The sequence below is a fragment of the Lemur catta genome, chromosome 13, assembly GCF_020740605.2.
Source record: "Lemur catta isolate mLemCat1 chromosome 13, mLemCat1.pri, whole genome shotgun sequence".
In the NCBI taxonomy this organism is placed as follows: Eukaryota; Metazoa; Chordata; class Mammalia; order Primates; family Lemuridae; genus Lemur; species Lemur catta.
In genome coordinates, this window is record NC_059140.1 from 62,493,218 (window position 1) to 62,519,674 (window position 26,457).

The 26,457-nt window shown below is 41.0% G+C and overlaps 2 protein-coding genes and 1 pseudogene across 5 annotated transcripts in view; 1 reads left to right on the top strand and 2 right to left on the bottom strand.

Moving 5' to 3' along the window:
* Positions 1 to 1,469, bottom strand: part of CPB2 (carboxypeptidase B2) — a 41,714-nt gene extending 40,245 nt beyond the window's left edge. Inside the window, exon 1 of one of the 2 annotated variants that reach the window (XM_045567265.1) lies at positions 1,337 to 1,469. In XM_045567265.1, the coding sequence (XP_045423221.1) occupies positions 1,337 to 1,410 (74 nt within the window). In that variant the 5' untranslated portion in view covers positions 1,411 to 1,469. The remainder of the gene's footprint in view (positions 1 to 1,336) is intronic. The other variant, XM_045567266.1, reaches the window with a different exon arrangement.
* Positions 1,470 to 8,579: 7,110 nt separating this feature from the next.
* Positions 8,580 to 8,687, top strand: LOC123649601 (annotated as a pseudogene).
* Positions 8,688 to 17,012: 8,325 nt separating this feature from the next.
* The window catches only part of LCP1 (lymphocyte cytosolic protein 1), a 53,643-nt gene continuing 44,198 nt past the window's right edge, over positions 17,013 to 26,457 (bottom strand). For all 3 annotated transcript variants that reach the window (XM_045567268.1, XM_045567267.1, XM_045567269.1), the window contains 3 exons: positions 23,517 to 23,640; positions 21,518 to 21,642; positions 17,013 to 18,825 (listed from right to left, as the gene is read on the bottom strand). In XM_045567268.1, coding sequence (XP_045423224.1) covers positions 18,693 to 18,825; positions 21,518 to 21,642; positions 23,517 to 23,640 — 382 coding nt within the window. In that variant the 3' untranslated portion in view covers positions 17,013 to 18,692. The remainder of the gene's footprint in view (positions 18,826 to 21,517; positions 21,643 to 23,516; positions 23,641 to 26,457) is intronic.

The following is a 26,457-nucleotide window of genomic DNA, read 5'->3' on the forward strand; positions in this document are numbered from 1 at the left end:
AGGTACTTAAATAACCAGAGGTTTCCTCCCTCCCCTCTCCCTGTCAACGATATTGCCACTGGTTGCAGTAAGCAAGTTGGACTTATTGATATCAACTTTCCTTCTTCCCTCCCCTTTTCCCTTAATTAAAGCCAATCATGAAGCTATGGAGTATCTGAACTAGCAAGAACCTTAGAATCACAGTCCTCTGCTTTATTGATAAAATATAGAGACCTGAGTCACCAATTATTCTAGAAATTTTGGCCCCTGTGTCAATTAAATCACAATCATTATTTGATGATCAAATTTGTTGCTTGACACTTGACAATCATACGGAACAAAAAAGAATCAACCAATTACAGTTAGTTCAGTGATCATGAGTAAATACAGCTTCAGGTTCATGACTCAAGATCTATCCTCTGAACTGTTACCTATGGTTATTTATGACTCCAGAAAGTTTTTTGGTAGAATTTTCCCTGTCCCTGGTATATTCCTTTGCTCATGTCCTTTCTCTCTTTGCCATTCACTAATGAGAGGAGAAAGATCTGTCTCAGAGATAATTGAAGAAGGAAGGTGTCATAGGAAAAAAAAAAAGAAAAAAGAAAAAGAAAAAAAAGGAGGAGAGGGGAATAAGATAATTCCAAAGGAAACAATGTCAATTATCAAAAGCCTAAAAATTGACTAGTTAGTAAATTACAACATTACATGTACCCTGGAACTACTCACTCCATGTATTATAATGTATTATATATGCTTTGGCATGAGTTCATTTGTGTTCTTCTAAGTAGTTTATGGCAGAAAATCCTAAGGGAATCATTCTACTAAGCAAAGTGAGAATTAGATATGTTCATATATATGTTCTTTATAACACAACCATTCTTCCTTTCATATTTCATGCTGAATAACCATGCATGACCCAAACCTCCCATTTAAGACCTTTACCCTCTTCTCCTTCCTGTGTTCCATGTATGAGAGGAAAATAAACGATCCATAGTTAACATATTTTATATGTGAAGACAGGAAAAATATAAATCATGTGACATGTTGGGGTACAAATAACCTTTCATAAAAATTCCATTTCTTTAATCTTCATAGCCACTGAACATACATATCATCTGGGGTTCTCACAGCAATAATATTACAGTCACAAAAGAAAAAGACCCTATGTCTAGTGACAGCCTATTGTACTGAAATCCATTTGTTTGTCAAGGCAATGTGGAAAGTTTCTGAGAGAGCCGGCCTTCAAACTTTAACATTTCGTTCCCCAGCCCCCCACACCAGTGCACTGACTTGGTTTGCTGTGAGGCAAACGAGCGTGGAAGCTGGCCCACCACAGACTAGGATTCCACTGGGTTACCTCTGAAACGCGAAGACATGCTGCTCACAGAAGAGGACGATGGCTACAAGGACTCCAAAGCTACAAAGCTTCATCCCAACGGCAATTTTCTGTACAAAAATTACTCTGAAGAGAAAGGCCCCAATAGTTGATTGCTTAAGAATCTTCTTTACACACTGGTTAAAATATAATGGGATGTTCCCTCATTCCTGTTGACTAATCTACTTAGCTTCTCTTTCTACTCTCCAAAAGGGAAATCTACATTTGTTTAGTTGGATTGTTGCTTGATAATTGAACCCTCAAAAAGAATGTGATGAGAGTTGTTCTTAATTTAGACTATCTAGAAAATGTTTAACTTCTCAGGGAAGATAAGGCCAAGAATAAAAGGATAGTAATATAGGGAGATCTTGTCTGGTTTGTTGATAAACCGTAGCCATACGATATTGACTAACAGATCATAGCCCATGTTGAGGGAGGTCTCCAGTGAAGTACTAAAAATGTCCTCATTTGCCTCTAACTTTTTCAACATTTTTAACTTAGGTGAAAACATAGAAGGTGAGGTCCTGAAATCTGTGGCTAAAACAATGCTGAGAGGCAGAGCTTGTATGGATGGTCACAGAATCTCCATTCAAAAGGATTTTCCCTTGACCATATGGAATGATAAGCCCAACCACAGAAAGGAATACTATGTCGTGGAAGCTGGTTTAAGCAGTAAAGACAACAGGTCACTCTGAGTCTTGTTTATTCAGGGAAGGTCACCATAATAGCCATCAACTGAATCAAGGCCCACGACTCAGCATTTTGAAGGGAGCATCATATAGCATTTTATCTAGTGCAAGGTCACATCTGCATTCTGTAAGTGGGCAGAGCCCTGGTTACCTCCTCCCCACTGGTAGATGCATTGGAATGTTCTTGAGGTCAGGATGGGTAAATTTGCAAAATAAATCAACCTGTCCACAATGGACTTCTGAGAAGAAAAGGATTGAGATTTCAAACTTCTCCCTCTGAGGTTCAAAGATATCAAAACATATTTAATGGATCAAGGTGGTTTCCTCCACTGAAACTACTTTTTATATAAGAAAGAAGAAAAAATAAGAAAATACATGTATATCTGCTCATTTGTGGAGAAAGAAACACAGGAAGGATAGACCAGAAATCAATGAGATTGGTTACCTAGAGGGGGTAGGTGAAAACACAGTGGGAAAGATGACGGAATAAGAACAGGGCAGAAGAGATGAGAGGAGGGACAATTCTTGGGTAAACCTTTTTGAATAGTTCTGAATTTCAGAACTGTGTTAAATTTTCACATACAGACATAAAACAAGCAAACAAATAAATTGTAAAAAAGAATTCAAACAAAAACAAATGAACCTGTTTTAAATGAATAACATAACCACACTAAAGGGGAGAGGGCAAAACTGATCCAGGTAACTTTTACCTTTAACAAAATAAATAAAAGGTAACTTTAAAATAAACAGTCAACAGTTAAAATATACTGACAAATTTTATCAACTTTTGTGCAATCTATTTTGTATCTTATGTTTCTTCTTTATTTTGTGTCCTGTGTTTCCTCTCTGGGTAAATAGAAACATAGGATACAACATAAATAAAAGAGCAGCCAAATTATTAATAATACATTTCAAATTACATTTCTTCTTGCTGAAGCAATCTTTTAAAAGTTCTCTTAGTGAAGAGCTACAGGTGGAAAAACCTTTTATGCTTGTGTCTTTAACAATAAGTTTATTTTGCCCTCACTTTCACATACTAGTTTAGCCAAATGTAATATCCTAATATGACAGTTGCTACATTATCTTTTGGCATCTACCGTTATACGGTAGGAATCTGCTGTCCGGATAATTGTGGTTCCCTTGCAGGTAAGTTGTCTTTTCTACTTGATGACTTTCAAGGGATTATCTTAATCCCTGATGCTGCTCAGATCCATTACTCTGGTCTAGATGTGGATTTGTTTTTTATTATCTTGCTCAGTACACAGAATGCACTTTTGATCTGAGGATTTAGACATCTCTTCAATTTTGAAAAATCATTTTATTATTTCTTCAGCTATTGTATCTCTGCTAGTCCCTTGTAAGGACCCCCACTGGAGTTCCTCGATCTATCCTTCACGTCATATAACTGTCCTTTCATGTTTTTAAAAATCATTGTCTTTGTTTCAGTATGCTGTGTTCTGGGTAAGTTTCTCAGCGCTATCTTAGAATCAGCTAATCTATCCTTCAAGTCTAATTTAGACTACATAGTCTCACGCTTTTTCACATACTTGCAATTTTTATTGTATGATAGGTATGATGTATAAAATAACAGTATAGTCTAAAGTAAATAGTATACATGCCCAGAATAGGTCACATATCTTCTCTCAGGCCACCAGTATGAAAGATTGAACTAATCTGTGCAGGGATTGAGCTGGGTATGGGCTTTGTTAATTTTGTTTACTAATAATTTTGAATTATTTGAGGACAAGATCAAATTCTTTTCTCTGATTGGGACCAGAGTGCCTGGTGGCTTTGTCTTAGTGCTCCTGCCCTGCCTGCACCTGTCAGCAGACCCAGTGCTCCTGTACCATAGGAGGGGTCTCTTTCTGCTCTCCTGCCTCCCCCCAGCCACAGGCAGCTGCTGCCTCCCACCCGGTATAAGCCTGGCTTCCCCGTGGGGTTTCTCTCTGTTCTCAGATGTCCACAGGTCCTGAGTACCTGTGCCTCAGGGAGGTCATCTCTCTCAGATCTTTTGACCCTTCCCCAGGGCAGAAGACCACTGTCCCTTGTACTCAATCTAATGCTCAGAGTGTCTTCAGGGCTGTGATGTTGTGTCAACTTGACTGGGCCATGGAATGCCCAGATAATTGGTTAAAGATTATTTCTGGATGTGTCCATGAGGGTGTTTCCAGATACTATCTTTAAATTTACTGCTCAGTAGATTGTAAATTAGGCTCAGTGTGGGTTAACCTCATCCAATCCACAGAGGACCTGAATAGGATAAAAGGATGAGTATGAAAAAAATTCTTTTTACCTGACTGACTTTGAGCTGGGATGTCAATCTTCTGCCTTCAGACTTGGACTGGAACTTACATCATCTGCTCTCCTGGGTCTCCAGCTTGCTGACTGCAGATCCTGGGACTTCTCAGTCTCTTAATTACATGAGCTAATTCCTCATAGTAAATCTCTTTTTATATATGTATATATATGTATGTATATCATACATGTATATACATAAACACATGCATACATGTATGTATATATGTATGTGTGTATGTGTGTGTATCCTATTGGTTCTCTCTCTCTGGAGAACCATAACCAACACGGGATTACTCTCAATTTTCCTGCTTTGCCCTCAGACTTTGGCAGACCCCGCATGACTGTGCCTCAGGCAGGATCTCTTTCAGCTCTCCTGTCCTTCCCTCAATTTTGGTTCATTAGTTTCCCTTGCAGCATCAGCTCTCTGATGAGCTATAAAAATTAGGATTTTGGAGGTTATCCAGCTGGTTCTTGTTGTTAAGGTGGGAATAATGTTGGCCTGCAATTTTTTGTACCCTAAGCAGAAGCAATTTTTATTGCTAAGTCTGGCAGCAATTTTTATTGCTCGTTTTTTTCACGAGCTGGGAAGAATGCTCTCCATCTCTGGCTCCGAGCAGTCGCCCGCCTCTAGCACCCTAGCCTGGCCCCATTCCCCACAGCAGACACACTCTGCCTGGCACCGCCTGCCTCACAACATCAGTGCCTGTCACTACTCTGCATTTCTGCTCCATTTCTTGTATTCGAGATGGCCTCTCACTTGCTGTCTTTTGGGGTTTTATCCTTTTATATTTTTTCCACCATTTGGTGTGAGTAGAGCAGGGGTTGGGGGAGTCTCATTAAACCATGACTTCTTTGAATTGTCTTGACTTAGAAATTTCCCTCCCTGCATCTGTCTATTAGAGTAAATACACTATTTCTTTTCATTTCTCTTTTTCTTTGTGTTTCTGTAGTTTTGTTTGTTTATTTTTCTCTGTGTCCATCTTCAGTTGTTATTTTTTGATGCCTTCCTTTATACTTCTCTGTTTTCCTTTCCTTATTTATTTCTACTGTCACCTCCATTAGTTAATCTTAATATAAAAATGAATATATGCTAAACATTATTCATTTGCTCAATTGTACTTTGTAGAAAAATGAAGTCATTTTGGTGGTGGGCAGTTGAGGTAGGGATGAAATTTGAATTGCTTCTCCAGAATGTCTCTCCGGAGAACAAGACAAAGGGATTACATTGGTGAAAACCTGATAACATTATCATCTGTTTTGCAAGTTATTCCCCTGTCTTAAGTGACCTTCATTACTGCCTCTTCAGTAAGCAGGTCTGAGATTTTTCTTTTTTCTTGCTTTTGCTGTCTACCCTCTCTTTTACCCTCCTTATTCTAGTGGTTGTTCCTAGCTATTAATCTCAGCCCGGGGCCACAGCTCTGGTGCTTTACTTATAAGAGGAATATATACGAGGAAAAAATATATATAAACCCCTCACTGAAAGTCAAACTTGCAAATCATTTTTTACTCCACTCTATGATTTTTATAACTTACATGGCTAAAATAAAATGACCCATAAAAGTTAAAAATAGAAGATATGTAGAAGGAGACCAACAAAACAGAAACAAGAGCAAGGGTGAAGAGATAAAAAGAAATGAGCTATCGAGCCAGAGAAAGACCTGGATGAAACATAAGTGCACATTGCTAGGGGAAAGAAGCCCATGTGAAAAGGCTGCATACTATATGATCCCAAATATGTGACGTTCTAGAAAAGTTCAGGTGGGAGGGAAGGAAGGATAAATAGGTGAAGCACAGAGGAGTTTTAGAGCTGAAACTATCCTGTATGATACAGTAATGATGAACACATGTCATTATACATTTCTCAAAACTCAAAGACTATACAACACAAAGAGTGAACTCCAGTGTAAACTATGGACTTTAGTGAATAATAATGTATCAATATTGGTTCATCAAGTATAATGAATGTATCACACTAATATGAGATGTAAATAACAGGGAAACGGGTGGGAGGGGCACATGGGACCTCTACTCTCCAATCAATTTTTCTGTAAACTTAAAACTGATGCAGAATTAAAACACAAAAACAAATTTTTTCCCAATTATATGTGAAATGATTGTGAAATCTGATTACAAACTATAAGGCCACAATTTAAAAATATAATAAATTTCTATCTGTAGAAATTTTCTGGGCCAAATTCTTGGATCACAAAGCAGACAAGAAATGATTGGTAGATCAAACTAAGATACTGACTCTATGAATGGTAGGACATAGATGGATATGAGAGTAATTAAGAAGGAGTTAGCAGTGATGGGACTTGGTGCTTGTCTGGGTATAGGTGATGAGGAACATGGAAGAGGAAAGATGATTCCCAGATTTCTGGCATGGACACTGGGTAGATGGTTAGTTATGTCATGAACCAAGAAAGAGAGAGAGGAGCAGGAAAAGATGGCCCTGGGAGAGTGTGGAGTTTGGGATGAGAAGAGGGCAAAAGTGGAAACACTGAAGAATACAGAATATTAAGGCTCAAGTGGAGAAAGATGAGGTCAGGAAGATGGGTCATGGCCAGTGGTGTAGGAGATAATTCAGGTGCTCAGTTTTGCTGGAATGAGAGGGAGGAATGTATGGATTCATACAGAGGCAGATAAATTTATAGTTGAGGAAGTCTGAACATTGAATAAGTTAATGCTTCTAGTTTCTCAGTCAAGTAAGAGATGAAGGTGTCATCAGTGGCTGGAGATAGAACAGCAGGGGACTTAGAACATCTGGGGGCTCGTCAGACAGACATCTCTTTCTTTTAATCTGGCCTTGAGACCTCTCCATTTGAGCTAATTTGGGCTTACTCATAGCGTGGTAACCTCAGGGCCTGTGAACTGCTTACATGGGGTTTGATGCTTTCAAGAACAAGTATTCCAGCAAGCAAGGCAGAACTGTTTTGTATTTTATGCCCTAGGCATGGAAATCACATGAAGTTACTTTCATCAAAGTGAGTAAGGATATAGAAGAGTTGAATAGCACTATCAATCAATATCACTTAATTAACATTTAAAGAATATCCCATCCAACAATGTCAGAATATAATTTTTTCAAGTGCACATGGAATATTCACCAAGACAGATCATATTCTGGCCCATAAAAAAGAAAACTCAGAAATTTAGAAGCATTGAAATTATAAAGAGCATGTTCTCTGACCAGAGTTGAATTAAGCTACAAATAAAAAACAGAAAATTATATAGAAAATCCACAAATATTTGGAAATTAGATAATTTATTTTTTGAAGTCCATGGGACATAAAAGAAATCATAAGAAAAATTAGAGCATACTTTAAACTGAATGAAAACAAAAACACAACATGTCAAAATCTGTGAGATGCAGCTAAAGCTTACTGGGAAATTTATGGCACTAAATACTTATAAAGAAGAAAGTGTAAAACCAGTGTTCTAAGTTTCCACTTCAAGAAATTTAAAATAAAAAAGCAAGCAAACTAAATTCAAAGTAAGCACAAGAAAGGGGATAATGAAGATAAGATTAGAAATCAATATAATAGAAAATAAGAAACTATAGATAAAATGAATGAAACCAAAAATTGGTCCTTTGACAACATCAAAAATATTGATAGACCTCTAGCCAGACTGATCAAGGACAAAAGAAAGAAAACACAAGCTACCAACATCAGAAATGAGAGAGGAACATCCCTACAGATCCTTTAGACATTAAAATAAAATAAGAAAATATTATGAACAATTTATGCTGATAAATTTTATTACCTAGATAAAACTGACAAATTCTTTGAAAAACACAACCTGTCAAATCTTACTCAAGATGAAATAGAAAACCTGAAGAGCCTTATATCTACTAAAGTAATTGAATGTATAACTAAAAATTTCCTCTCAAAATAAATTCCAAGACTAGATGGCTTCACTGGTGAATTTTGCCAGACATTTAAGAAAAACAAAAAATACCAATTCTACACGATATCTTCTCAAAAAATGAAAGAAGAGGAAACATTTCTCTACTCATTTGATGAGGCCTGCATTACCCTGACACCAAAGCCTGAAAAAGACATACATAAAGAAGAAAATTACAAACCATATGGCCCTCATGTACATAGATGCAAAAACCCTTAACAAAACTTTTAACAAATTTTATCTAGCAATATATCAAAAGAATAATAATGCACCATGGCCAAGTAGATTTATCACAAGAAAGCAATGTTTGTTCAATATCCAAAAACCAATTAACTGCTTCTTGGCCTGTTGGCTAAGATCAAGTGTAGTATCTACTCTCATCAGTTTAAAAACCAATTAAGGTAATTTACCGTATCAACAGACTCAGTTTAAAAACCCATATGAACACAAAGAATTTGACAAAATTCAACAGTTATTTACAATAAAATATCTCAGCAAACCAGAAATAGGAGAGAAATTCCTCAACCTGAAAGAGAGCATTTCATAACATCAGACTTAATGGGAAGAGACTGAATGCTCTTCCTTTAAGATTGCTAACAAAGCAAAAATGGCATAAGGTTGAGAGTCCAATAAACAGAAATCAATCAGAGTAGAGAGTCCAAAAATAGACCCATACATATGAGACTAACTGATTTTCAACAAAGTTGTCAAGGTAATTCAATTGGAAAAGGACAGTCTTTTAAGCAAATGATGCTGAAAAAATATGACACCCAGATGCAAAAGAGTTTATCTGGAGCCATACTTTGCACCTTAGAAAAAATTCAAGATGGATCTCAGATGTAAATATAAGAGCTAAAACTATAAAACTTCTAGAAGAAAACAGGAGAAAAATTTTTCGACCTTGAGTTAAACAATGATTTTTTAGGTAGGATACAAAAAACACAAATCACAGGTGAAAAAATTGAAAATTGGACTTCACATGAAGTAAGTATATGGGGCAACTTGAACTCTCATACATTGTCAGAATACAAAATAGTATAGTCACTTTGAAAACCAGTTCGGCAATTTTTTATAAAGTTAGGGCTATAATTACCATATGTTCTAGGAATTCTATTTCTAGATAGTTACCCAAGTGAAATAAAAACATTTGTCTACAGAAAGACCTGAATGTCATAGCAGCTAAATATTAAAAAATCTGAATGTTTATAGCAGTTTAATTCATAATAGTAAGAAAAAAACTTAAAACAATCCAAATGTCCATCACCTGGGGAGTGGATAGACAAATTGTAGTACTTCCAAACAATGAAATGCTACTCGACAGTCAAAGGAGCAGACCACTGATACATGCAACAAGGTGGAAGAACCTCAAAAGCATTATGCCAAGTAAAACTGGCCAGACACTAAAGATTTATGTTGTGTGGGTCCATCTATATGAAGCCTACAAAAGGCAAAATCACAGAGACAGAAAATTGGTTAGTTGTTTGTTGCCAGGATCTGGAGCTGGGGAGAAGGGATTAAACTACAAAGAGGTCAAGAAGAATCTTTTGGAATGATGGAAATAGTCTATATTTTGACTGTGATGGTAGTTACACAATTGTATCCTACCAAAATTCTTCAAATTTGACACTTAAAAGTCGATTTTTATTGTAAGAAGAGAGAAAGAAAGAAAGAGAGAGAGAGAGAAAGGAAGAAAGAAAAAGAGACCAAGAAAGAAAAAGACAAGTTTTCTCATTCTTAAGAAAGAACGAAAGAGAACAAGAAAGAAAAAGACAAGTTTTCTCAATCTTCAGCTCCTTTTGAGGTGCCCCTGTATCGATACCGGCACCTCTGGTGGGAGTGAAAAGAACACAGAAGTGAGATCAGGTGGACTCCACCCCCAGTTGTTCAGTTGTCGGGTTTGGCGATCTCGTTCTGTGTTCTCCGTTCTTGGTGTGCTCTTGGCTGAAGAGCAAGCAGACACACCAAAGTAAGGCAAGCACCAGGTGAAATATATTGGGGGGGGCAAGATAGGATTATAGAGCAAGAGCAACACATAGGTTTACAGAGCAAGATACGTACGTCACAGATGGCGACTGGACTTCCTGTCGTAGCAAAAGAAACCTTGGTTATGTCTGGGTCTTGTTTTATAGTGTCCGTCCAGGTAGGGACCTCCTCATAGTTCAGACATCATCGTGGAACCACACTGATGGACAGTTGGGAGTTATATGACCAGAGTCTTACTGCGCATGCGGATCTCCCATGAGCCCCTCCGAAAGCCGGATGTTCTAGGTCGCTTTCCAGACTCTGTTGTACCTGTGCTGCTTGGCCCGTGGGCTAGAGAGTCCTCTGCGTTCTTTTGCCGCTAGCGGCACGCTAAGTTCCGATGGGCAGATTCGTAGGGTGTTCCTTCTTCCCCCAGGTGCGGCAGTCTCTCGTCCCCAGGAGGGGCCGGAAGTCCCTAGCTGTCTACCTAACATAATCACGGGCAAATTTCTTAGCTCCTCAGAAGTGTAGCTTCCTCTTTAACCTACCTCAAAGGGCTACTGTGAGGATTAAATGGGGTAACATTTGAAAGCAACTGGCAAAAACAAACAACAGCAGCAACAAAATGGGTTCTCAACACTTCTCATTTATATTATCTAACCAGAAAGGGAGTTGGCAGAGGCCAGTGTCAGTGTGTTCTCTGTGGGAGCCTCATCCAGCTCGACATGACCTTGGGAACAGCTAGTGTTCCTCTGCTCCTTGCTGAGAGTGAGGGGATAAGTCACCACCCCAGAGGCAATCCAGTTCTGGCCAATCCATCTGATTGAATCATGCCCCCTGGGACCCAGCTAATTTGTACGTTTGTTCTCCAGCCAATCTGGAACATTAAAGGGCAAAAATAATACAGCAAGTATTTCTCGAAGAGCCCTGACCCTCTATATTTATTAAGACTATACCTATGAAGATAACCTCCCCTGCGATGAGCCGTCTGCCTTACTTTTCTCTCACATTGCAGAGCCTGCAGCTAAGGGCTGGTGCCACCAAGACCTTGCAAGCCTCGACTCAGACATGCAGGTCAGGCTTCTTGTTAAGTAAGCACTGAGAGAGTCAATTAATTTAATGCCTTTTTATTATGAGTTCAGGGGCAGCTCAATTTACAAGTTTTCCTTTCAAAATCATTCAGCCATTAAAGCTGCATAATCTTAGGAGGTTTTGAAGACACATAATTGACAAATGTTTTTTCCCTTCACACATTATCTCTCATGTTTATTCATGCAAAGTGAACCAGTCATAACTTACACAAAGGCTTGTGGGATCTGGCCTCCTGCATTACTAAGGGGGAGGAAGGAGGACTCCTGTCTCAGAAGCCATTTGAAAGGGGGGTGGATTTGAGGCCTAAAGGCAGAGAACTCAATCTCAGGTTCTAAGCGCCTTACATTGGCTTGAAGACTGAGCCTGAGACCCAGGGCAGCAAGAGGGTTACCTGACACCCAGATAGGCAAATCCTTGTTGATTGGACGTTTAAATTGTAATGCAAGCTAGGCTGATCTTTGGAACATTTCCTGTCTTTCTGAATCTACACTCCCTTTGATTGTTCTGCTCACCTGTTAAGGTGCTCTACCCAGGCCTGCCCTTTGCAGCAGTGCCCCAGGCGAGAGACCAGCGGTTCTCAAGCCTGAACTGCACACTGGAGTCCCCGGCTGCACATCACACCCATTATATCAGAGTCTCGTGGGGAGGGGTGTAGGCATCGGCATTTTTTAAAGCTCCTGAGATAGTTCCAGCGTGTAGTGGGGTTGAGAACAGCTGGTCTGGACCAGGCCTTCTCCAAGTGTGGTCTGCGAGTCGCAGGCTGCAGAGTCTCCTAGGATGTGTGTAGAAATGCAGATTCCTGGGTCCACCAGCCCTCCAAGCACTGAGTCTCAAGGTGGGATCTGGAAAGTGTGACTTATAGAGCAAGATAGGATTAACAAGATAGGATTTAACAAGCTCTCCAGGTGATTCTTAAGGATGCTAAAGTCTGAGAATCACTCCTCAGCCTTTTGTTAGCCCACCTGTTCCTTATAATACGGCAGTTCGTGCTCCCCAACAGCTGTCCTGGTCTTTAGTTCCTCAAGGGTATCAGCCTTTTTCCCTAAGCGCTCTTACATATTATAGTCACCGTATTTGGAAGACACTTTCTCCTCTCCCTTTGACATTAGGCATTTAGCAAAGATAGCAATGGTTAAGTTAGAACCCCAGAAAGTCATTGCCAAGTACATGTTTGGGGGGAGAAAAGAATAGGCACTGGAGGGCCTCGGACAGAATGGTTTGCTAAGTTCCCTGTCTGTCATGGGAAGTCATAGAGAGATTGCTCCAGAGATGGTGCGAGAAAAGCCAGCAGATTTGATGTAGGCAGTGGAGGGATAAGCAGGGAAGACCTGAATGACTGGGTCAGATCCATTAAAGGGGCAGCCCTGGGCCGCCAGCAAGAGAAGGCTGAGCTGAAAGGCACCTTAAATGTGCCCAGCAGGACCAGGAGATGCAGCTCATTGCCCCTGTGCCAAGCAGCGTGTGCCACAAGGGCAAGGGGGATACCGAAGGGCAAAGCTGGGTGGTGTAGGACACACCCAAATAGAGGACAGAGCCACCCTGGCTACCTCCAGTGATTACTGGTGGAAAGTTACATTAATCTCTCAGGTCCAGTGCAACCAAGAAAGTGTAATTTAATTTAAAACTGGCTAATTTAGCTTCCTATCAACTGTAGATCTTTCAAGGAGACCTCTATTCTTCTAGGACAGTGTTTCTCAAACTTTCATGTGCACATCAATCAACTAGGGATCTTATTAAAACACAGATTCTGATGCAGCAGTTTGGGGTGGGGCTGAGATTCTGCGTATCTAACCGGCTCCCGGGGCCCCTGGTCCGAGCACCAGTCTTAGAGCGAGGAGGGTTGAATGTTTGAGACTCTTAACAGTGGCCCACGGTGGAGCCAAATCCAGAAATGCCTGCTGAATCGTCAAGTTTTGTGTTAGAGTCCATATAGCTTTAGAATTAAATATTTGCTTGCATTCTCATTCTCTAAAGGTTTCTATTCCAAAACTGATACGATATTGCTCTATTAACCAAAATAAATTTAACCGGAAATCCCCAATTTCAACATGCGAGATAGCATAAAAATGACTGCTGTTTTGCTGACCCATATCTAAGTTGTTGATACGGAGATAATGGGCATTGACCGGATTATCTATGTTTTTGTACCTGACATAAGGAGGGTTATTAAATATGTGCAGATGTTAGGCATGAGAAAACATCTACACTGTTTTCTTTTGGTCACTCATTCACGGGCTCAAGTGGTAAAGTCTGCCTTTCAGAATAGGGAGAAAGACACTGAGTAAAGAGCCATCCTTGGCAGCTGAGAGTTTCATTACAGGAATTTTATTGGGAAACTGTCAAAGTCACCAGATTTCACAAGAGGATCAGTCAACACTGCTGACTTGTCCTGAGCATCAGCTCTGCTTTCTGGGTTGTGAGGCTGGCGGGGACGTGCTGGGCAGAACAATGTCAAGTTCACCAGGAGAGCCCTGCTGGCATTGACTGTTGGTAAGCTGGGTTGGAAAGAGAACAGAGGTCAGTGACGACAGGTGCAGTAACTGTCAGGAAGGTGGGCCCAGGAGCCATCCCAGGGACACTGGAACACATGGAAAGGCCTCTCATGCATTAAGCGCTAGTCTGAGCTGGGCTGATCTAAGGTGGGCTAAGAGTTTACACAGTCTTTACAATCCAGACCACAACTGTGCTCCAAGCGACAGATTAGATTGTGTGTGTGTGTGTGTGTGAGTCTAGTTGAATAAAATCACCAGGTTGGCTGAGACTTTCAAAGGCTATCTAATCAATACATCATATCAGACAGGTCCTAATGTCATAATTTCCAGACAGACAAGAATCCATCCTATTCTAAAAACTCGCCAGGTAAGTCTATTTATTAACAACTTTTCTCGTAATTACTTCTCTCTGTTCAGCATCCCCTACGCTCAGGAAACATTTGCTTATAACTCATATATATCAATTTTTTAAAAGTTACTGAGCTCTTAAAATCTAGACACGTGCGTGGCTCTGTAAGGATATTAGCACGTGTGAGGCATGATGCCTGCTTGCTTCTCATTTGTCACGGCTGAGCTCTTCCAAAACCTTTTGTTGATGCTTCATTCAGAATTAATTTGTCCCCTGAGCTCCCATAATATTTCATTTACAAATTTGTGATAGCATTTATTGCATTCTGCTTTTTGTTATGGTTTGTGTGTGTGTGTGTATGTGATGCACATTACCTCCTTGCCAGATTGGCATGCTGTTCAGACACCAAATGGAGAAGTTGGGGGTCAACTCCAGCACCAGACTCAGCTTAGGGTTCTTTGAAAATTTGAGGAAATTTAAGGGAATCCAGGCTTTACTACCCAATGTTCAACACCTTTGCTAGAGCAGAAGCTTGGTAAGTACCTGTTGAATTAAAAATTAACATTCTGTGCTCAAGAAGTAGTTATAATATCATTCATTGTGGCCTTAGTAGCTATGGAAAAAGATTGAAACAGCCTAAATATCCATTTATAGGCCGCTGGTTAAATACAGTTTGGCTCACCTATATGATAGAATGCCACGTACCTGTTGAAAAGATCGAGGCAGATCTACTAATATATGTACCAACATGGAACAATCTCCAAGATACGGTGTTAAGTGAAACAAATGAGATGCAGAATGATGTTTATGGTACACTAATATTTGTAATAAAAAAGGTGTGTGTGTGATATGTGCATAGAATATTTCTAGAAGGATACGAAAGAAATTGGTAACAGAGGTTGCTGACTAGGAGAGGAACCGAGAGAGGCTGGGACAGAGGGAGTGGTGGGTTGATAAACTAGTTCTTTGGGGATAAAAAGCCCTAGTTGTAGAGTTTGATAATTTCTGTGATATAAATATCCCCTTCCTGGCCAACATCAAGCTAACGATGGCTTAACAATAGGTGCACAAAATTCAGTTGGCTCCAGTGAGCTGTTAAGAACTAGTTTCAAAACACACCACTAGGCACAGGGGTGGGAAGGTGGCCCCCTTTCTACTGTACACACTTTGGTGCAATTTTAATTTCTTATGCCATACTTGGATTTAAAATGTAATAATAAAAATTTAAATTTAGAAAAAATTATCATGCTTAGTCTGGTGTATTCATTTAGTCTTCTCTTCTCCAAGATAGTTTTCTTTCCTTGATAGTACTTATTCTGCTATCCTGTATCTCTCCAGTCTTTCTATTTTTTCTTCTCATGAGACCTATCCATGTAGTCTGGTACCAAAAGGAAAAAAAAAAAATCCGCAACACAATATTTGTAGCCTCTTGAAGTGCAGGGAAGACAGCTACTTCCTAAGTGTAGAAACTGCAGGAGTGCTCAGGCCAGCAAAGAGCCACCTCCAAGAAGCAGCTGCTGGTGAAGCCAGGGCACACAGCTTAGCCACAAAAGCCCAGCTTCCTGGCCACTGTGTGGGTGTGTGGCTCCTCCGCAGGACAATGTGTGATCGCGCCAAATCCATGGCCCACTTCTGTCCCAGCAGCCCAACCTAGAGGGAGCTGGCTGCAGTGGAATTTCTCAGCATGCCCCCTACAGACACCCCAAATCCTGCCAAAGTAAGGCCAAGCCAAGCTGGCCAGGACACCCCAGGCACTTCCAACCCCAGGATTCCTTCTCAGCTCACTCTAGAAGTTGCTTTGCACCAATCCCTCAGCCTGACTTTTATGATTGGGTTTGTCGGGGCTTAGAAAGTGAAATCCGAAACTATAGCTCTTGGAGTACTTTGAACTAAAGGAGACCAGAAAGCCTCAGAAACCGCCTCAGAAGTGAAGTCTCTCTCTCCGACCTTCTCCTGACGGCCGGTCTCCCCTGAAGTGACTTGTAGAAATCAGAATTCCTCTTCCCCAAGGTGGGTCCTAGAAACAAGAACCCCTGTCCTCCAAAGCAAGCCATAAAATCTAGAATTACTTAAACTTTCCCCTGCTCTTCCGTGCAAGCTGGCAGTTAAGAAATCCTCTGACTTACCTTGTCTGATGGTAGATCACAAGACTCTTGTTCCAGAGGCATCCTGCCCCAATCCCTGCGGGAAGGAATGCTACACAGAGAGGCCATGAAGAGTCCCATCAGACAAGCCTTGTGGGTCCCCCCTCCCCCTTTGTTACCATTAGGTCATACCCTTTTGTCCAATCACATTTCTGCCCCGCTGTCCATTCACCAAATCTAAGCATGAAAATGAACAGTTTTTCCCTCCATCTTTGGGTTTTCATTTCTGAAGGTTCTCATGTCACATAAAACTTTGATTAAATACATTTGTTATGCTTTTCTTTTTTTAACCTGTCTTTTGTTACAGGAGTGTCATCTGTGACCCTGATGATGGGCGAGGAAACGTATCACACTTTTCTGCTCCTACAGGTTCAAAATCTTTGAGAGTTTGTGTCTCAACTTAATTTCATTCCTTACTCTAACTAAATGCAAATTCATCTTCAGTTTTCAGCTACACTATTTCTTCTCAGACTGTGTTTCCTGTCATAAGCTCACATCTCACTCTGCCCTTCCTCGTCACTTATCACGCCTGTCATTTTCAGTGTTTAACATCTGTCTTTCCCCATCAGCTGAGCACAATGACTGCCTCAGTTATAGGGATATTCCTAAAACCTTGCACAGCACCTAGCACATGCTAGGCACTCCGTGCACATTGGCAGAATGAATTAATGAATGATAGTACACTGGTATTGAACTTTCAAAAAGGAAACATCCAGAGACACCCAGTATACAGAACATTTTATTTGGAAAGCTTTTGAGCATAATATTCTCTTCATTTTTCATTAAGGCAGTAACATACTTCCTTCCTGAAGGCAGATCGGGGCAAAAAAAATCATCTGAGGCTACATTAAGTTCAGACTAAAGTCAAAGCCAACCACTTTGCATTCAGAAGCAGCAAAAATACCGGTTATGGGCTGGCAGAAGCCACATATTGGCTCCCTGAGCCCACTGCCAAGGAACAGATCCAGGGTGATGCATTTCAATTGCTTTGAAAAATGGCTGAGTTCCATTACATAGTACCCTTAAAAAAGATACCTCATTGATGATGAACCCTTTCAGCATGATAGAGGGAGTCTAGTGTTGGTTCACAATGTTCTGTTGCTTTTTGCCTTCAGTTGGTTTTTGTGGAAGTTGCTTAATCTATGAAAGCTATTCAAAGTCATACTGTTCTTCTGGTTTTGTTTTGGAATTCTTTAAACGTCCAGTAAATTAGCTCTTCACAAAGCAAGTTCTTATCCAGCATATATTCTTTCTACCCTTGACATCTGGCTAGGTATGTGGTTGGTTGGGAGGGGGGTGCTATTCATTGGCACATATTACTCCCTGGGGCTTAGGGGTGGCAAAAAGCTTTTAGAGTACCAAAAAAGTAAACATTGATAATATGGCCTGACAGCAATCAGATATGCTAAGATCTAAGAGAAAATGAAAGCAAAGCAGGATTGCTTCCAAATGTCAACAAATATTTAGCCATATCACAATAACTAGATCTAACACGCAGGCTAAATACGTGGAGAGGCAGCACCCTTAAGGATGCTTAGTTATAGCTCCACGGTGCCCCCTAGTGGTCAGATGCTCCATTACACTCTCCTTGGATCCAACCTTCCCCCAAGAGTTAAGGATCTACCTTGAGGACATAGTATTCAAGATGTTAGATCTGGTCTGAGTCCAGATTCTAGGGTTAAAAACACAGGGATTCCTACTAGCTGAGAAACCAAAAATTTATGACATTTGGGACTGCAGTTCTAAGGAAAGGCTCTGATGATGAGGCTTACGTCTACGGGCTACCAGAGACTCTTGGGACCTCAACAGCCTGAACGATTCGTCAGATGTTCCAGTGGCCCAGAGACAAGGATGGCCGAAGAGGTGAGCCACAGAGAAGGCAAATTTCTGAGAGGGTGAGGATCAAAGTCACAGGGAGAGAGAGTAGGAAAAGGGGACAGAAAGAGAGTCTTGTAACAGGTCAAATGTCAACCTCTAGTACCAGGTATTAGGGCAGGTCTGATGATCCCTCCTCCTCTTTGACCAAAGAAAAAGGCAGCCACATTAAACTGGTTTGAAAGATTATGTGAAAATTAATAACACTGCAGCTTCTTCTATCCTTGACTACTACAAAAGCAGGAAGCGTGCCTGGAAAATAACTTCTTTTTTCCCTAGATTTTCAAAGAAGCAAATACATCAAGAATAAAAAAATATTCATAGGCGATTGGGTCTTCTGCAAAGAATGAAGCACTTTTTGTCAAATACAGGAGAAGCTACTTGGCTGTACAAGTATGGGCTTTTTGGAATCTTGCATAATGTCACCAAGGGGAACTTTGGAACGGCTCGAATTGTCCCCATGCTTCCTGGGGGCATCCTGTGCTGCGTGGTCAGCAGTGAGCATGCTGCCTCCTACCCTGCCCCATGGGCTCACACCCTCTTCATTCCTTTCCCCATGAGGCAAGCGAACACGGTCATGACCATTTTGGGGTTCACTTCAACCAGGTCTTCTGGAAGGGCGTACACTCTTGCTCCGATTTTTCGGGCCATAGAGATGGCATACCTAAAAGGGAGAAAAGAGGGAAAATGAGGAGAGCCTGAGCAACAAAGCATGACGGGGACCCCTCAGGAACACAGTGACAATTGTTCTACGTGCAGGTCAGGATTCACTCCTGCAGTAGCTGGAGCCAGTCACCGGTACCCTCACACTGTTGTGGACAAAGTCTGGCTCAACAAAAGCTCCTGGCAAAGCACTGGACTTGCCCCCTAGATCATGATAATATTATCAAATGTATTATTTGTCCTCCGAGACCTTCCCTACTGCTTGGATATCTACCCCAGGAGTAGTGTCTTGAGCTATATAGTAGCATGGCAGAGAAAGTCATAGAACTGCACTACAATTTGTACTAGGAAAAGTTTGCAGACTATATTTCAACTAGAGAAACAATTTTACAAGGAAAAAAAGAAGAAAAATGTATATATAATACCTTGACCTGACACATCAATTCTTTTGTTCTTTGTTCCATTCCAATGCTTGCCCACATATACATGTACTTATTTATGGCACTATAAGATAAGATGGCCAGAGATTTATATTCCATATTTTTTCACATAAACTTATAATAGCTGCATCAGAACATTTTTTGCTCTATTTATAGTTCTATGAAGATAATTTTTATTAGTTGTAATGTATTTTCAAATGAGCCCACACTACGACCTGGCAGCTCTTTTATTCACCTCATTTATTATCCGGTGACCTCTTAAGAACTATGGTTACTCCAGAATTCTGGACTCCACCAAGACCCCATCACTCCCTCCCTGTTCTCCTAAAATATCTTTACTCTTACTCTGTTTTGCAAATTAAAGTAAGAGCAGCAGGCAGAAGAAGTCCCATTCTTTCCCTTTGTCTACCTGTCAATAACTTCCTCTATATTATTAATGAAGTAAAATTAACTTTTCCATTATAAAACATAGAGGGAAAATTGTTTGAAAATCAAAAAGAAGCTTCAAAAAAATCACATACAATCTTAGCATTTTGTGTAATTCCTTTTATCCATTTTTATAAGAAATTTTGTCTCTTGCCCCTTGCCCTCTACAGCAGAGTGCTTAGAGCCTGAGCTCTGACATCAGACTTTGAATCTCAGCTGCACGACTTAAAAACTGTATGACTTTGTCAAGTTCCTTAAACCTAATCATGTCCCCCTTCAACATCTGGGCTCAAGGCTTTTTTTTTTTTTTAATTTCTGGGTCTTCAAATGTGTTCTTTTTCCTGCCTGGAATTTTCTTCTTCTCTCCTTTACCTGTCTACCTTCCTTCCTACCTGTCCTTTCAACTTAGATCAGGTAGGATGTTATTTGCTCTAAAGAGCTCAGTCTACCTCCTGTTTCCTCAAGGCCACCCTGAATCCCCCTTCCACACCCCCATCACACTCTATTGTAATTACAGTTTAATTGTTAACTCCTCTCCATTAGATTGTATTAAACATCAGCTTCCTGGGAACATAGGTCCCCAGTTTCCTGAATTGGGAACAGAGAGAAGGGCCCTGTTGGGAATACAAAACAAAGATGCTGGGCACTGGATACCTGTCAATTTTAGACCTGTGTTATGGGTTCAATTGTGTCCCTTCCAAATTCATATGTTGAACTTCTAACCCCCGGCACCTCAGTGTGGCCCTATGTGGGAATAGCGTTGTCACTGATGTAATTATTAAGAAGAGATCATGCTGCAGTAGGGTGGGGACTCAATCCAATATAACTGATGTCCTTTTAAGAAGAGAAGAAACATGGAGACACATGAAGAGGAAAGATAGCCACACAGGAAGAAGGCCATAAGAACATGAAGGCAGAGATTGGAGTGATGCATCTACAAGCCAAGGAATGCCAAGGATTGCAGACCTTCACCAGAGGCTGCGAGAGACAGGGGACAGAGTCTCCCTCAGAAGGAATCGACCCTGCCAACATCTTGATTTCAGACTTCTAGCTTCCACAACTGCGAGAGAATAAACTTCTGTTGTTTTAAGCCACCCAGTTAGAGGTACTTTGCTATGGCAGCCCTAGGAAACTGACACAACATGCTCTGAGAAAGGCTCCTCTCTACAGCAGAGGTCAGTGAACTTTTCTGCAAAGGCCCAGATAGTAAATATCTCAGGCTTTGTTGCAACTACTCAACTCTGCTGTTGTAGCAGGGAAGCAGCTATAGATAATATGTAAACAAATGGGGCTGTGTTCCAATAAAACTTTATTTATAAAAGTGGAAAACAGGCCAGATCTGGCTCAGAGACTGTAGTGTGCTGACCCTTGCTCTAGAGGAATCGTTTGGCAGGTGACCTGAATGGTAAAGCACATGGGAGCAGGCCTCAAGCTGGTGAAGACTCTGGTGTTGAACCCTAATGCTGCACGTTCTTATCCACGAATATTCATGAATGGGCTGTTTGTATCTGGGGCTTGCCATATAAAAACTTTAATTTGGAAATCCCCTATAGATTAGGATTAGGAAATTGGTTTCATGAAACTATAGGCTTGATTATCAATTTTAAGAATATATTTTTTTTGTCTTGCTCCCATTCTAACACTAGGAGACTTAAACTGCTATGGTACCATATCCAAAATAATGATGGTAAGACTATCATAAGTCATGAGAAGGCAAAGCATAATAGTGAAAATAAGGTGTCTGCACAAAGTCATAGGCATTAGACTTCACAACTACCCAGTGGCCAGGTGGGTGCTTCCCTCCTGGTCTCAGGTTTATTTACTTACTTTGCATTGTTGAGTTTCTCTTCATCATCCAGGTTTTCTGTTTTCAGAAGGTCGTAGTTAATGGAGCCTGGTTGAATGGCATCAATGAGATCCAGAACAGGCAGACTTGTGCTAATCTTCGGGTCCTAAAGAGAGAAAAAGGGAGAGTTTTATCAATACCTTCCAAGCTACCTCCATTCAGCTCAAAGGAAGGGGGGGCCTTTCTTAAGTAGGAAAAATATGCAGCTGGCTCTGGGGAATGCCACTCAATTCCACATAGTGTTCACATAAACTGTAGTTTCTGTAGGGGCACCAGTAACTTCCCAGAAAACCCACTGTCTGCCAACAGCAGGGAGGCATTCTCAAACAATGAATGGAAGGAAGTTAGCACAACTGGAGAAAAACATAAAGGTTGAAATATGTCTTTTAACTACCAGTAATATGGTAGCGTAGTGGGGGAAGGGATGATTTAAAAAAGAAAGCATCAGAACAGGGAGACTAAAGATGTTAAGTGTGTGTTCCCTATTCAGAGCTCCTCTTGTCTTCACTTTTCTTCACTGCCTTTCCAAATCTCTTTTTTTTTCCTATCTTTTATAATTAGCATTTTATATTCCCCACCACCAGCATAACCTGGGCCTTATCTCATCTCCTGCCCTGGCTGGGGTGGCCCGGAGGACTCTCATTTCCTGCCCTGGGTGTTAAAGTTGAAAAGTTAATCATTGGTTCTTCTTAGAGGGGATAGGGCTGGGAGGTGGGCGTGGGGTCACAGGTTTCCTTCTAGGAAGGAGGCTCCTTCTTCCTAGTCCAGGAGGGAGCCTGACCTGGGGATGAGGGAGAGAGAAGGGAGGTCAGATGGTGGCCTGGGGGTCAAGCCTGAGCTGTAGCCCCTGAAGCCCCAACTCTGGGCCGGCAACCCTAAGCCATCTCTGAGGTGCTGCATCTGTGCCCCCTACTCCCAAGTTTGGGGGTTACCCTCTAGGACACCCAGGCCCCCTCCCCATGTCCCTGGTTTTCCCTGGCATCTGAGATGGGAGAGGGCTGCGCTCCAGGAGGAGCAGGGACCGGCCCAGCCATGTGTGCAGAGAGGCCGCCATCTCTCAGGGCTTGCTCCTGAGTGAGTTTTGCATAAAAGAATTAGGGCCAGAGGAAATGCAGGAACTCCAAATCTCTTGCTGAAAGAATCTGCTCTCTTTAGTTAATAGCATCCAGTCCTAACTCTGCTCAGCTCTCCAGACTGAACAGGAAGCTGGAGTTGGGCCAGAGGGGCCTGTTATCTGTCATGAGCTCCCAGCAACTGGACACTCCTGTGACAGCCCTACCCAGACATATCTGCTCTTCCTGGTGGAAAGGGATTTTAAGTTCCTCTTGATTCTGAAACAGAGGATTGATAGCATGATGAACTGCCTCACTGGTCCTGTTAACACAACTCTGAAGGGGTCCCTCCCCTCAAACCTGACCTTCAAACTAGAAAAATGTAGTTAAGACGGCACAGACATTATTGTAATACGGATCAAGTGTGCAGGTCCCTTGAGGAAGAATCTAGCTAATGTATGAAACATGAGTCAAGAAATTTAATAAAATATAATGCTGTTATTAATAAAAATGGGATTTGGATATGAGTACACAACAGCTTCCCCCCCCCCAAAAAAAAATCACATGGTAGATCTTTTAGCATTTTACATTTCACCATTTTAACATTATAATGTTAAAAATCTGAATCATGGAGGTATGCACATTTAAAAAGTCTATCATATTTTATGTTACTTTGAAAGAACAATGCCTAAAATGATGCTTAAAAATGATGGATTTTTAAAATTAACTATTATGGGAGAAAGTGATGAGAAATTTGTCAGTGAAATGGCCAATGCACATCAAAACAATAACGGGCCATTTAAGCAAAATCAGAATGGGAGGGGGAGCCTGAAATGCCTAACATTGAAGGTCACTTTAACATACAGTGAAAATAATAAAGATCAGCGCAGAGCTCAGGTGGCCTCTAGCAGGAGAAGAAGAATTTTACCTTGAAACTAGAGATGGATGAACTTTTCCCTGCTTCCTTCAATGTTTCATTCACCCAGTTGACAATAATGTCATCATTAACTTTCTGGCCACCGCCAATTTCTTCGAGGATATTCAGTGTGTACCTAAACAAAATCAAGAATGATTTTTGGAGACAAGTTGCCAAAGAATTCAATATAGCAGAAAATAGCCAACGGTGGGCATTTTCTTTTCTTTCTAGGTATGGCATTTCTAGAAGACAATCTGAACACCATTATATTTAAGGGAAAATAGAACACATAATAACATTAGTTCCTTTTAGAATAACTTAAGATATAACTTTATGGTGGTTATAACGAAATGCAAAGCAAATACCTCTTTCTAAGTACTGTCATTGCTCTGGGCAGGAAGAAAAAGCAGAAGAGAAGAAATGTAGGAAAGGGAAATGAAGCAAAAGATTCCAGCCAGTGACAGTTTTCTTAAACGAACCATAAAAATCAAGAAACAACTCAATGTTAAAAAAGTCCGAGTAGAAAACCTGATAAAAAAATATAAATGATTTTTTCATATATCACAAAAGTAAAATGTTAAGAATACACTGACAAAGATAATCTTTAGTCTGAGGGTAAGAATCGCCTTACTGATTATAAGAATTGGGTTTTTTTTAGGGGGGCATTTATTAGGAAGATGCTTCAAGTTCTTGAAATTCCATGGAGCAGAGAATTACCATTCCCTAAATTTACTCCCTTCTGAAAGGGGATTTGCGAGGAAGAAAGCCAAGCAGCCTAGCGAGCAATCCGCAGGTTTGCTGACCTCAGAGTTCAGGTTCGCAGGCGAGGGTCCAATTACACATAAAAGACCTTCAGGGCTAGGATTACAGTGTGTGCTTCTCAAACTGAAACTCAAGAATCCTGTGATGAACCTCCTCTGGCCCGGCCTACCTAAACGAGGTCACCCTCCACTCAGGTGCCCAGGATTTCACTTACATAATCTGTCGAGTATCTTGCTCGAGTTACTGCTTCTATGGGAACACAATTCTCCCACGACTTTGCACAGGGCTTTCAAGTTTAACCTCTGGAATAGGGGTGATGCTTGCTTCCTCTACATTAAAGCAACTTCCCATCATCTAAGATAGGGAGGAAAATGGCTGCTGCAACTTTCTTTATAAAAAAAAAAAGGCACATTTACCAAACTGGCAGTGATGTCCTCTCAATTCTATCTGCCCTCAAATCAACTGGCTCTTTTTCATTCTGTTTCTCCTTCTCACAGAATTTCCTTTCTAAGGTGCAGTTCTGGTCATATTTAAAATGACTCTCTGTGGCCCAAAGAATACAGGTTAAGCTCCTTAGTAGGGCACTGTCACAATTTGGCTCTAGTCTTCTTTGTCAGCACTTCTCCCATTTCCTTCTTCTCTCCCCTCTTCCTCTCCCATTGCACCCCCCCCACACGCAGACACACGTGTGTGCACGTGCATACACACATTTCAACTGCATGGAACCACCAGCAGCTCCCCGACCACACCGTGCATCCTCCCGCCTCCTGCATCCAGGACTGAGCTGTCTGTCCTCTCTGGCTGGGACACCCTTCCCTTCTAGGGAATTTCTCATCCTTCGGACGATTCCCAGCTCAAGCATCACTTTTCTCATTGGGGCGGTGTATTCATCATTATTGTTACACTTGCTTCAAACCTGTTTTTCAGAACTTTTGATGGAGCTGATGTCCACCATGTCCCCTGGGACAGGGTCCGTGTGCCCTGTACACTGTGGTGTGTTCAGCAGGTGGCCTGGTGCTGCTGGGCACCTAGTAAGTGGAAGCCTAGAGTGGTGGCCGAAATAAATAGGATGACTTTCTCCCAGGGAAAGCAAGGAGATGGTAAAGATGAGAAATGTTTAGTGTGGGCCTAGAGATAGGACCAAAGTGCTAAGGAATAATGAGTATAAATGGGATAAGTCTCAGATTTTCAAAATATTTCTAGTTTGGAAAGAACCTGCTTTTGATCTGTTCAGAAAGATTACATTTTATGGCATAATTGGTTTCTTGTTTCCTGACAGCATGTGTATTAAGTTATTAGCGCTTACTCTAATATTTCAGAATTTATGCCTAATGAATATATAGATAAGAAATAGTCGGTTGGGGCTCACTTTGTTAGGTCCTCTCTATAACAACCTGATGCAACAAACTACGTTTAATTTCCTATAGCTTCCCTCAGCTCAGGACTTGATTCTCACTTACTAAATTTCTCTTTGCCAGGGTTTCCAGTCTGACTTTGTTGACATGCTCAAGTCAGTGTTTTCGACCTACCCCTTCAGTTTGGGGACTAAATGGTACAGAAGGGAAGCCCACCTTGATATAAAAGTCTATCTGTGAAAATAAACAAAAAAGCAACCAAGGGAAACTTAGGTGTAAAAAATTGTGGGAGGAGTTTACTGCATTCTGGGGTTGAGGACAGCCCCTCACAGTGGCACAGAGTTCTGGTGAACACAAATCAGTCCTTCTCCCTGCTCAAGCGAGACGCAGAGGTTTAAAATGAAATCAGATACCCATTTGGAAATACAACATTAAAAACAAAGGAAAGAAAGGATAGAATTAGGCTGGAGCCTCAACTCTGGAGAGTCAATTGCTCATCTGAATGCAGATCCAAAATTTAAAACAAAATTTGACCTGTATCTACCTAGATTTCTCCTTGTGAGATAGTCACTCCACGTCATCAAGTGTGTTTTAGGGCAGTGGTGCTATTAAATGGAACCCTCCAGATGAGATCGCAATATTACTGGTGTTTGCAAAATGTGCTGTGCTGAAAAAGCTCTTTGTCAAAATGAAACAGCATTAGCCAGTCCCTCCTCCAACAAGAGGATTGATGAGGCACTGGAGGGGGTGTAATCATTACTTGCTTACTTTCCTGACATCCAACATTTGTTTTATTTATTTAACATTTGACGCAGGGGGTCAAACCTCAGTGTTTT